This window comes from Hippopotamus amphibius, chromosome 11 (assembly GCF_030028045.1).
Source record: "Hippopotamus amphibius kiboko isolate mHipAmp2 chromosome 11, mHipAmp2.hap2, whole genome shotgun sequence".
Lineage (NCBI taxonomy): Eukaryota > Metazoa > Chordata > Mammalia > Artiodactyla > Hippopotamidae > Hippopotamus > Hippopotamus amphibius.
Window position 1 is genome coordinate 3,547,374 of NC_080196.1, and position 12,974 is coordinate 3,560,347.

Below are 12,974 nucleotides of genomic sequence, written 5' to 3' on the forward strand. Positions count from 1 at the left end.
GCATGGGGACTAATTGGCTGAGTGATCTTGGCTTCCCTGGGTCTTCGCCTCTCTGGAGTTCATTTACGTACTTGGGGTTGGCGTGACTCATCTCTCAAGTCCCTTCCAGGTCCTGTGTTGTGTTACCTCTAGAAATACAAGCGGACTTGTTTACATGGCTTTACTCTCCTGAGTCGTATTGTGCTGATGGTGTTGTGAATTACTGCTTTCCCTTCTCTCGGAATTCTCCAACCTTTAGTCTTCAGAGTATGTTATGGGTATTTTTTGGTTCTACCTATATATTGCAAATACTGTAGATACCAGTTTTTAAAAAGTAGTCTTCAAGTGACTGGCTTCTTTTACTTAGCATTGTCCTCCACTGTGCCACCTGGGGGGGATACTTTGGGATGATGTCATCTTGCTCATCCTCTTTTGCCCCAGTATCTGTATCATCTGTTGCTAATTGTTGCCTGAAATGACTGCTGCTCTGGTGTTTGCCAAATGTTTGTTTTCTTTATCCATCATTCCTTTTTTATTTTTGTTGTTTTAAAAGATTTCTTTGATGTGGATCATTTTTAACATCTTCATTGAATTTGTTACACTATTGCCTCTGTTCTATGTTTCGGTTTTCTGGCTGCAAGGCGTGTGGGATCCTAGCGCCCCGACCAGGGATCGAAACCACACCCGTTGCATTGGAAGGTGAAGTCCTAACCACTGGACTGCCAGGGAAGTCCCTAATCCATCATTCCTTTTAAGTTAATTTTAGAATTTTACTTAACGAAGGTCTTTACCTTCTCCCTTATACATTTATTCAATTAATCGTTTATATTAGCATGGCTTCATAAGGATATTTCTTTATTTTGTGGGTCAGGGTCCATTACTAAAATTATTTATTTTGTTGCTCAGACTGACCCAGATTCAGACATTGGGAACCCCTTCAAGTCATCTCCAGTGTCCTTTGACATCTTCTCATCATTTTTTGGCCCCAAATGATGTCCTGGGTTCATCTTGTATTTTCTCTGCCCCAGAGCTGGAAGTCATTCATTTTTCTAAGGCGACCTGCTTTTTTTTTTTTCTTTTTAAATAAAAAAATGATATTTAGAAACCCAGACCTGAGTGTACCTATTGCTACTGGGACGTCACCACTTCTACGCCCCCCTCAATGGACAGAAGTGGGCAATATATGCACATCTACTTCTGTTTCTGTATCTATCTGTATATGTGTTTAGAAACATGAATTCATATGGGTACCTCCAATTGCAAGTCACTACCCCGTGGCTTGTTCTAGCCCCTCCCCATTTACTTTGACAGTGACCGTGAGAAACCTGGTTCTCTTTACCCACAATATATTTACTTACTTGATCAGTTCTCAAAAGAACGTAAGTAGTTTCAGAAAAGTGAACGCACACCCCTGCGGAGCAAAGTTTACTGCTAGTATACAGTATTTGCTATGATTATTTTGTCTTTAACCTTAGAATATCAGGTTAAAATATTGCTCTTCAAATTTACTTTAATTCCTTTCTTCTCCACTCTCTTCCATGTGGCTTTGTCATTTGTTTAGAACAGAATAGGCTCTATTGTTGCTGATGGTATTCTATTTAGAGTTTTCACCACATCTGGGTGGCTTTTAATTTTTACGTAAATTTTTGAGTAGATAAATTATTAATGGGATTCCACAAGTCAGAACTATACAAGAAGTCTACTTAGGAAGGTGTCACTCCTCTCGTCGCCCCCCTTCCCACCACCTCATCTTTTTACCGTGTCCTATTCACCAGCTCTTTTTTTACAAATTAATTAATTAATTAATTAATTAAATTGGCTGTGTTGAGTCTTTTTTGCTGTGTGTGGGCTTTCTTTTAGTTGCAGTGAGCGGGGACTACTCTTAGTTGTGGTGCTTGGGCTTCTTATTGCCGTGGCTTCTCTTGTTGCAGAGCACGGGCTCTAGGCACGTGGGCGTCAGTAGTTGCAGCACATGGGCTCAGTAGTTGTGGCTCACGGGCTCTAAAGCGCAGGCTCAATAGTTGTGGCGCCCGGGCTTAGTTGCTCCATGGCATGTGGGATCTTCCTGGACCAGGGATCGAACCTGTGTCCCCTGCATTGGCAGGTGGATTCTTAACCACTGCACCACCTAGGAAGCCCTCACACCAGCTCTTTTTGTTCTGTGTTCTGTGACCACCCACTTTCTCGTGAGCAGTGAATCTTTCGTTTTGGATTCATCAATCCTTATGATGTTTGTTTGTTTATATGAATGAGCAATTTCATGTATATTTTACTATTTTCCCTTCTTTCTTCCATGAAAAGTACCATAATAAGTTTTCAAAAAGTAGCATATAATATATGCTCTTTGCACTTTGCTTTGTTCACGTAGCAGTGTGGCTTGAGAATCATTACACATCACTTTGGAGCCGTCATCCTCATTTTTTATTGTGTCTCAAGTACTCCATTGTATGGACAGACCATAGTTTATTTAATGTCTGTCTTTCATATGAACATTTCTTTGTTTCCAATACTTTCCAATTACAAACAATGCTACAGTGAAAGCCCTGTTATGTATATATTAATTCTGGAGGTATATTCAGGGTAAATAGCCAGAAGTAGAAGAACTAGGTCAGGAGATGAATGCAAATGTAGTTTGTTGGAAATTGACAAATCTACCAGTTTTCACTGCCATCAGCTGTATATGAGTACATCTCTTCCCAAGCCTCACCAGAAGAACAAAAATGAACAAAAAACAGAAAACTGTGAACTCAGGAAAGAAACAGAAGGGAAAAAAATTGTCTCAGAACTGAAGTCTAAATTTCAAGATACACAAGGAATAGTGGACTCAATGAAGATTTAGTAAGAATGGAAGAAAACAGGGAAACAACCAAGAAAAGGACAATGAAATAAAGAAAGAAGAATCAGAGAGAAAGTGGTGGAAATGGAAGACAGGCAAAGAAGAGATAACACGTATATAATTGGAGTCAGTTTGTATTTCTGTGTTTGAATACCTTTTCATACGTTTAAAGGCCATTTTTCTTTTCTCTTTCTTTCTTTCTTTTTTTTGGTGAATTATCTTTTCATGTATCTCCCCCATTTTTCTATTGATTTTTTGGCCCTTAAACCAATGCGTTTATTCCACTGTCACTCCGTCTTCTTTCATTTTTTGGTTGCATTATTTCTACTTTGTCATGGCATATAACAATTGTATTTTAATCTCCCAGTGTAATCTCTGGCTTTGTTTTCATCTCAGATCTACACTTTTATGTATTAATGTGTTGCTATCCATTAGCTTTTTTTTGGGGGGGGGATTGAAGTGTTCCCAGTTATCTGTTGCTTAAATAAAGCTCATGCTTTGGTGAAGTCTTCAAAAAGAGTTCATTAATATGAAATTCCCTATGCTCTCTTATGTTTAAAGCTTTTTCTAGAGACTTGGTACTGAAAGGCCAGCTGGGTATAAAATTCTTGGTCCATATTTTTTTTATTGAGTTGTTTGAAAATATGGCTTCATTGTTGCATTGTTTGTATGTTGCTTTTGAAGAGTCTGATGTTAGTCCAGTGGCTTTACCTTTCTGGGTTGTTTGACCTTTTTGCCTGGAGGTCTTGAGGATTTTTTCTTTTTGTCTTTGAAGTCTAATAATTCTACTAGGGTATGTCTTATATTTGTTCTTCAGGTACCCATTTTACCTGGTGTCTATTATTTCTTTTTTTTCCCTTTTTTCTTTTTTTTGGCCACACCATGTGGAATGCAGGATCTAGTTCCCTGACCAGGGGTTGAACCCAGGCCCCCTGCATTCGAAGCACAGAGCCTTAACCACTGGATCGCCAGGGAAGTCCCTGGTGCCCGTTATTTCTGCTCCACTGTTTTGTTTTTCCTCTTTCACTGACTCCAATTATATACGTTATCTCTTCTTTGCCTCTCTTCCATTTCCACCACTTTCTCTCTGAATCTTCTTTCTTTATTTCATTGTCCTTTTCTTGGTTGTTTCCTTGTTTTCTTCCATTCTTACTAAATCTTCATTGAGTCCACTATTGCTTGTGTATCTTGAAATTTAGACTTCAGTTCTGAGACAATTTTTTTTTCTTCTATTCCTTTCCTGAGTTCACAGTTTTCTGTTTTTTGTTCATTTTTGTTCTTAATGTTTACGTTTCTCACTCAAGCAATTGTTTATATCCCCAAATACATGTTTGAGCAGCTTTAATTTAGTTTTCAAGTATAATCTTACATTTTTCTTCTGCTTCTTGATTTTCTTTTTTTCGGGAAGAGGTTTAGATTTTTATCAGTTGAACTGTTTTGAATGGTTTTTAAAATTTTTTTTAATTCTTTTGTGATAACTTTCTATAGTTCTATGATTTTTGGTTGTTTAGAAGATTTTATAGTTCTCTGGTGCCCTCTTCTGTTAGTGTAGCAAGGTGCAGAGTCTTTAGTGGAATCTTTTGTTTGTTTTAGTGGGAGGTGGGGAATAGTTTTGTAAATCCTCTAATTTTTTAGGTTTGTTTTACCTTGTGAAACCCTAAATTGTCTCTTTTGCTCCTTTTACTCCTCCCCACAAAATGGCCAAAAAGTTTCTTTATTTTCTTTTGCCCCTTTCTCTTCCATTGTAACCATGCCTTTTGAAAACCATAGTTTCAGATTGGACATACATTAGAGTCCCTTCTCTGTAGTCCCTGATGAGATCTGCTAGGATACTCTTAGGATGTTCACACTTGCTCCTTCTGGTGCTGATTTGAGATCAACCTAGTTCCTCACTAGTTTTCCTCTTCTCTCTTCCCTTCAGTTTTTCTTAGCTTGTCCATAATTACCTCAAAGGAAAAGAGCAGGGTGGAGGTATAATAGCTCTCTTTCTCTATGGCAGTTAGCTTTGCTTCCTTCCTTTCTTCCTCCCTTCTTTCTTACATACAATTATTTTGAAGTTTGGTCTCTGTTCTGTTTCCTTCTGAGGGCATGGTGTTTAGTAGTTTAATTTTCTATTTTTGTTGTTCTAAGTTATCTTTAGAGGAAATATTGAAAGACATAGACTTTGGTAGCTTCATTGTCTTTAGCTCTCATAGGAATAACTTGAGACCTTGGGAAGTAGAAGATTTTTGTGAAAAGTTGTGTTTGATTCTGCTGAGTGCTTAGAGGAGCCAGCACTGTGGGGTTGCCCTAGTCCGTTTTCACAGCCTAAAGTTCTGTTTGTTACCCAGGTAGGGTGACGCCTGGCTGGAAGTCTTCACAGGAACTAGTCACTTTTTAAATTCATTCTCTCCTTCAGAGCATTTACCCAGCATCTCAACCTGGTCAGACCCTGTGGGCTTCCACTTTGGCCTCCCTTGCGTGGTAAGCTGTCGGCAGCAGCATTCCGAGCCAGCTGAAACACGGGGTAGGCAGACGGTCTCAGTGTTTCCCTCCGGCTTTGTGCTTCTTCACAGACTTGTGCTTAGTAAATCTTCTCCACTGTGTTAGTCCTTTGATGCTTTTAAGAATTTTTGTAGCTTTATCAGGAGATTTGGTTCTAATGATCCAGCCCATTATTACCTTGAGACAGCAATTGTTTCATTCTTTTATTAAAATAATTTTTGGTTTCATGGGGCTTTGGGTGGAAAGAATGATAGATTGATTTGGTGAGTTCTCCATCTTGAGTCAGTCTCCCAGCAGGTGAAGTCGTGCTTTGTTGTTAAAGATGGGAACACTTTATTTTAGTACTAATGCAGCTTCGGGCTGGTGACAGCTGTGATTAGTAATGGTGGTTGTGTTGACAGTGGGGACAGTGTATTTAGCCTTTGCGATGTGCCAGGTCCTCCATGCTCTTCATGCATTATTTATTTAAGTATCAGTAAGTCTCTTCACGTATCATTCCCACTTTCCAAACCGTTACCTGGAGCTTAGCTCCCATTTCACTTTTTGGAGTTTATTGGATAGTAAATGGCAGAAACATGTTTCAGGCCTTGTCCTGGCCTTTGGAATTACAGGGTAGCAACGTCCAGCATGCTTCCACCCTAGGAGGCCTTCACAGGACTGCGTTCCTAGACTGTGCTTTCTTACCTAGTCTCAGGGCACATTGTAAGGACAGTGAAAACCCGATTCACTGGTATTTCCACTGGCATGGAGGATAATGTGTCTTGTGAGGAAGTGACTGCAAGTAGGTTAGTGCAAAGGGAAAATGGAGAGAATGTGTCTTTAATTTCCTAAAGACTCTCCATTACACGTAGCATAGGGCTTTGTTCAAAATTGGTACCGGGTGAATGTTAGTCTCAGTGTGCTTGTGGACTGTAAGACTTACTGGCTTTTATTTCCAGATTATGTTTTTTGATATGGGTTGGTCAACATGCGATTTTTATTTATTTATATTATTCCTCTTGGTTTACAGTTATTTGCTGGCATAAAGGATGGAGAAAACCTGCAGCTTTTTGAACAGAGTTCTCGTTCTGCCCATAAACAAGAGACACACACTCTGGAGGCCACGAAGCTCGTAGAGTTCGACCTTAAGCAAACACTTACTGGGCTTATGACACATCTTTTTGGAGATGGTAGGTACTAAATGCCTTTGTCTTTGGGGACTTAAATATTCAACAGTTACCATCTTCCTGAAATCATTAAGCTTACTCTGTCTAGATTTTGTGGTGTAAGTTGTGGCTTAATGGTTTAGGTCCTTAGTGAGGTGGAACTTAGAGTTTCCTCGTGCATTCCAATTGAGAACAGGAGAATATGAGCATGGAATTAGCTAGAGAAAGAAAAATGATTACAGCCTTTGATCAGAATGATAATGGGTTGAGACCATCAATGGGGAGGAAGTGAACAGACTGATTAATGTTAGAGTATTAATATATTATCATCAGGTCAGCCTTGACTGATGAGGCAAGATTCTTAACCCTGCAAGTGGGCCCAGTGGAAGATTTCACATGTTGACATACCGGTTACTACTATTAACAGCAAAATATCAACAGTCTGCTTCCTGGGGAAGAACAATGTTTTCAAGACCTGGATTCTCACTTTAGTCACTTGCCTTCCATCATTTCTCCAGGAAATTTACTTTGTCTGTAATGTTTCCCACCCCCTCCAACTCTCTAACTTACTTGAGGTAATATTTTTGTTTGCTTTTAGGAAGATGTAAAGAAAAGGTTAGGAGATTTTCCTTAATTGTGACCTGCATTTAAAAAATGCTTAGAAGACGGAAGCCCTGCATGGTTAGGGTTCTCTTTTATTCTTTTATTCTAGTGAGCTTTTTAAAAGAACAACTTTATCGAGGTATAATTGACATAAAATAAATGATGCATATTTAAAGTGTATAATCTGCTAAGTTGATATACAATAAACAACACGTTTACACAATTTTATAAGTCTTGACACGTGTACACCTGTGAAACCACTAGTGGAATCAAGCTAATGAACAGGTCTTATCACCCCCAAAATCTCCTCCTGTGCCCTGTATTCTCTCCTTCTTGCCCTTCCTACATCTCCTCACCCCAGGCAACCAGTGATATACTTTCTGTCACTATTATCTAGTTTGCACCTTCTGGATTTATGTAAATGGAATCCTTTAATGTGTACTCTTTTTTTTCTTTCTGCCTTATTTCACTTAGTATAATTATTTTGAGATCCACCCACGTTGTAGTTAGTGTATGTCAGTAGTTCATTACTTGTTATTGATAAGCAGTGTTCCATTTGTAGTTTATCCATCCATCCATTGATAGACATGTGGGTTGTGTCCAGTTTTTGCTGTTAAAAGTAAAGCTTCTGTGCATGTTTGTGTACAGGTTGTCTTCTGGACATATGCTTTCATTTTTCTTTGGTAAATACCTAAGAGTGCAATGAGTAGATCATATGGCAGGTGAATTTGAACTTTCTAAGAAAGCACTAAACTGTTCCCTGAAGTGTCTGACCCATTTAACATTCTGTCCAGTAGTGTATGAAAACTCTATGTGCTCTGATGTGGTTAGTCATTTAAATTTTAGCCACTCTAATAGGATAGTAGTGATCTATCAAATAAACATTTGGCAATATAAAGAACTCTTCCAAATAAACAAGCAAAAATCAACCTGCAGGAGAAATGGGCGAACATGAAGGTGACAGATGATGTAGCTAGAATGACTCGTGAATATGTGAAAGGATGCTCACCCTTATTAGTTATCAGGAAAAGCAAATGAAAACCACCTGAACTATCCTTTGTCATCTTTCATATGTGAAAAAAAATTTAAAAACCTAACACTTGTAAGTGTTGACAAAGGTATAGAAAAATAGGATATAGCACAAAAGTCTTGGCCTTAGGTAGGTATCTCTGGTACTGTCCCCATGCCTGGAACTTGACCGCTTACTTACAATTCTTATTCACCTCTCTTTTCATGCCTCCAGATTTCCCCTACTTATGTGTGAACTCAATTATGTGTTTAAAAGGATTCTTCCTATAATTTATTAAGCCTCTGCTTCTCTGATTTTAGCAAGGTTTGTTAGAATATCTTGCCTGCTGCACTGTCAAATGCATAGTTCATGTCATATTTAAGAAACCACTAAATAATCCCATATATTCTTTATATATATATATACATTAAAAAAATTACATCAACTTCATGCTAGTGTCTTTTTCCAGGAGGCAGAGAATGGCATTAGGGGGGAAGTACAAACCAAGCTTTCAAGTGTGTTCTAAAATAAAAAAGATATGATGTTAAATATGACAAAATGTGATGATTTGATAAACCTGAATAGTGGGTGCATAGATGTTTGCTCTTTTCTATGTATGTCTCTTGGTTTGGAATATTTCATATTAAAATGGTATAATGGAATCGTAGCAGGTTTTAGACAGAGATTGCTGATGCGAGAAACCTGTTATAGCCAGCTTCTCTTTACTTTGATGATAAAAGAAAGAACTGTGATATTTTTAGCAGTAACGTAATCTAGTTAACACTGGCATGCGGGGAGATGGATTACGCTACACAGGCCATTGTCGAGGCAGGTTGGGGCAGAAGGGATTTTAGCCTTTTAGGGAGATAGTAGTCTGTCTCTAGTGGCTTTACAAAAAGATTCAGAATCATCTGAATTTTTTCATTGTCAGACTCTGAAGAAAATTGTTTTAGAGCTCTCCTTGTTTATGTCTTGCTGCACGTTTCTATCATCAAATGGTCCTCTGTTCATGGGGTTTAGAATCTGCCTTACGGTTAGGCTCTGAGTAGGCGACTAGCCTCCTTTCTCTAATGACTAGGATTTGTGTTTCTCCTACTTCTTTGTTGTTTTTCATTCCTTTTTTGCCCCCCTCCCCTTGCTGAGCCCCCAGCCCCTTCGCCTGGTGAGTTCTTACTTGTCCTCGACTCTCAGCTAGGATGTCTTCCGGCCCGGAGCCCTCCTGGAGTACATGCCTCCTCTGTGTGCTCATCTGAACTCTCCTCAGGGCGGGTTTTACTTTGCTGGATTTCCACCACGTTGCAAGCATCTCAGTATGGAGTAAACTAGACACAATCCCTGTCTTTGCGGAGCCGTGAATGTGAAATCCTCTCACAGGGAAACCCCAGTGTTATGGGAGTGCACAGGAAAGGCAGCTCCGCTGGGATTTGGCCCATGTCCAGGAAAGGTTCCCGGCAGGAGGACATCCGAGCTGCCTTAGTCACTGAGAACAAGCATCAAGCTGGACCGCGTTAAGGAATGAAAAAAGGAAGAAAAATGGTTAACGGAAAAATCTCATGGCCACTGGGAGACGGTCGTGTGGAATCTGCAAAGTTGGGTTCTCCTGTGTCCACTTGCTCTGAAATCTTGACCTGCTCATTTAGTGCTTTAGTTCTTAGTTTTCTAACTTTTAAAACTCAAGATAATAAATAATACTTGTTTCCCATGAGAATAGAGTGAGATAACATATGTGAAAGGTGCCTTGTAAGAAGGAAATACTGAATAAACGTGTAGATGTGAAAAAAAGGAATAAGGAAGGGCTTGAAAATGAAGACAGAGGCCATCAGATGGGGAGTAGATGAAGAAGTAGTCATACAGTCAGAGAGCAGTAGCTCCAGTCGGTTTGCCTGTGTTTGTCTAGTGAAAGGGGATATGGCTTTGTACCAGGCCACGGCACCGCAGTCAGGCTGGTGTCAGTGGTGCCTAAGCAGTCTCTCTGGGCGCCCGCAGGTAACTGCACCAGCTGCAAGGTGCTGGACCTTGCATATGTTATAAAAAATGTTCCCAGGGGCCCTGAGGAGATGCATTTCTCTGAGTGTACTTTTGGACTTTCCTTTGTCTTATTATTCTTGATATTTGTAGTTGAATAGCTTTGAAAACTGAGCACTGAGGTGAAAGTATCTGGGTAGCAGTTTTCCTTCTAAAAGACCATTTCTGAAGTAGATGAGTTTTCTCATACATCTCTCCTGCCCATGGCCAAGAATGAAGAATCTAAACTTTTCAAACAGCAGTGAAGTTGTAGCATCTCTGTTTCAGGCAAACATTTGCTTTATTTTTAAAATGCTACTGGCCAGGACTTTTAGGTTTTAGATTTCATTACAGATCAGGGTTACTACTTCATAAAACTTCAAACTTAGTTTTTGTTTATGAGACTGAGTCAGCAGACTTGCGGAATGGCATTAAAGTAAAATATCCATCTGCTCGGAGGATACGTCTTGTTTCTATGCACTGAAGTCTGTCTGTGAAAAAGCCTTTTATTTTTTCTTTCATTCCAGCCTTGAGATCATCCTTAACCTCATTCACACAGTAACCAAACACCCCGGAAATCCTCAGAGACATCTTAGCCACCCAGCCTGGCCCAGCCGGGTGCAGCTTTGCACGGGTATCGCTAAGGGGGCCGTCCCTGAAGGCCTGTTTGGGTGCTTGTATCAGCTGCTGAGATGCTTCTCAGGGGGATTGATGTGCAGGGCGGGGAGGTGTCCCAGCCAGGCCCAGGTTGGGAATGCAGAGGGTGAGGGGCGTGTCACAGGAAGCGTGCCATGTGCTCTCACAGCGCTCACGGTGGGTGAGTGTCACGGTGCCCTCGGACCTGGCTGTTCCCCTTCCCTCTGGAGGGAGATGCCGTGCTCTTACTTCAGGCGTTTCAGGGGCTCATTTAATTGTTTTATTGGGGGGAGGGATGCTCGATGCTGAAAAATGTCTCAGTAAACCTGTCTGGGTCCAAGCAATCTGGATGTCATCTAGAGTATTAATAGCCATAGCAGTGATGGTGACAGTGAGCAAGAGTGATTAACAGTGTCAAATGCTGCATTAAGTGCTTTTACAAGGACTCTTGTGTTCTAACCTGCATCTGTGATGTAGGTGTTATTATAACCTCCATTTTTTTAGGTGAGGGGACCCGGACTCAGAGCATCGAAGTACCACGTGACCATCACACAGCTCGGGAGTATTTGAGGCCTGGTTTGAGCCCTGGCATTTTGACTTATGAGCCCATGTTAGATGTTAGCTCTTTTGAATGGAGAGAAAGAAATCATTTCAGTAGTATTTCTGAGACTGTGAGGCTTACAAAAGCTGTGATGTTAAAAAATTGGGGCCTCCTCCCTCTCCCGTCCTCCGACCCCCTGGACTGTTTGGGGTAAAGCCTGGCCCGCGACAGCGTATTCAGTTACATCTCAGATACCAAAGGTCACTTAGAGACTGCAGACTCAATCTTTCTTTATTTAGCTAATAATAGGAACTGCCTTGGCAGGCCTCAGAATTATTCAGCAGCTCTTTTTATATTTGTTTTTATGGCCTGAGCTTTTTACTCTTAAATTATTGGTGTTGTATTCCTTTGTTCTTGAAAAGCAAAATTAAAAATTAGAACACACTATTTCCTTGTGGCAATTTGTTGTTATTACAGCTGCTTTAGTCTCACGGTTTTTTTCTTCTTCAAAGCACTTGATTGTTTTCTGCTAACATTTCAATTGCAGCAGCGTCCTAAGGCTGTTGTAAGAGAGGTTATCAGTTTAGAATTGGAAAGAAAGAAAATAACCTTTGGACAGTTTTTATGCTGGTGGAATTTTCCCGTCTATTTTGTACCACATTTAGCAGATCATTTCTTTCAGAACAACGAAGGTGGGATTCAGGAGTCCTCACACTTTGCTTTCTGCCCTCAGGGTTTACAGCCCGACCCCTGCACGGTGCCCCCTGGAGTTTCCCGTTAGGAAGCACAGGCCTCGTAGCACAGTTTGGATGAACGCGTCCGAAGAAGTGGATTGTGACCCTCTGCTGCTGGCTAGATATGGGGGTGTGGGGAGGTCATGTCACTTCTGTTTAAGAGTAAAACAGGCTCGCGGTTGTCTCTGAGATGCACTCCCAGCTCCTGTCCCAGGACCTGGCTGGCGGGAGTGCAGGTGGCCTCAGACATCCGCTCCCTTGGGGGCTGCCGCAGCTGTGGGCAGCCTCCTTGCCAAGGACATGCCCTTCCCAGGGCTGTCCACAGCCGAAGACTGGTGGTGGCAGGAACAAAAAGGTGCAGCAGTTTGGGCCACCACCCACTGCCCCGCCACCTCCCACCCCCCACCCCCACCCCTTCACCCTGCACCCTCCCCCCTCCCCCCACCACTGCCCACCCTTCACCCTATACCCCCCTCCCCCAACTCCATCACCTACCACCCACCCCTCCCCCTCCACCCCACTACCCCCCACCCTGCCCCCCATCCTACCCTCCTACCCCTCTGTCCCCATCCCACCTTACACTCCATCACCCACCACCCACTGCCCCGCCTCGGGGCAGTCCTGATGGGCTGGGCGGGTTCCAGAGCTCCGGCAAGGTGAAGGCTTTGTTGGGCCTGATTGCCACTGGGTGACTTCTCCCCCTGCGGCTGCCACCCTCTTCCTTCCATAGGTGCTGATTCTCCCCAGATAACCGGCTTGTCAGCCCCGCCTCCACAGGGACTGCCATGGTCCTTACATTGCAGGGCTCTGTACTGTGAATGTTGCCTGCTTGGGAGTGAGGTCCGTCGGTAACGAGGATCCCGTGTTTTCCGTATCTTCTCATATTTTTCTCTGTCCACGAATCCCTGTTAATGTAAATGAAGTGAAAGTGATTGAAAAAAATACTTAGGTTTATGGTGGTTTGACCCACTTTGTTCCTAAGGTTGAATCATGTTTACAGAGT

The 12,974-nt window shown here is 41.6% G+C and overlaps 1 protein-coding gene across 5 annotated transcripts in view; it reads left to right on the plus strand.

The window, feature by feature from the left end:
• The window catches only part of FARS2 (phenylalanyl-tRNA synthetase 2, mitochondrial), a 361,327-nt gene that overhangs the window by 90,943 nt on the left and 257,410 nt on the right, over positions 1 to 12,974 (plus strand). For all 5 annotated transcript variants that reach the window (XM_057699088.1, XM_057699087.1, XM_057699086.1 and 2 more), the window contains one exon: positions 6,309 to 6,468. In XM_057699088.1, coding sequence (XP_057555071.1) covers positions 6,309 to 6,468 — 160 coding nt within the window. The remainder of the gene's footprint in view (positions 1 to 6,308; positions 6,469 to 12,974) is intronic.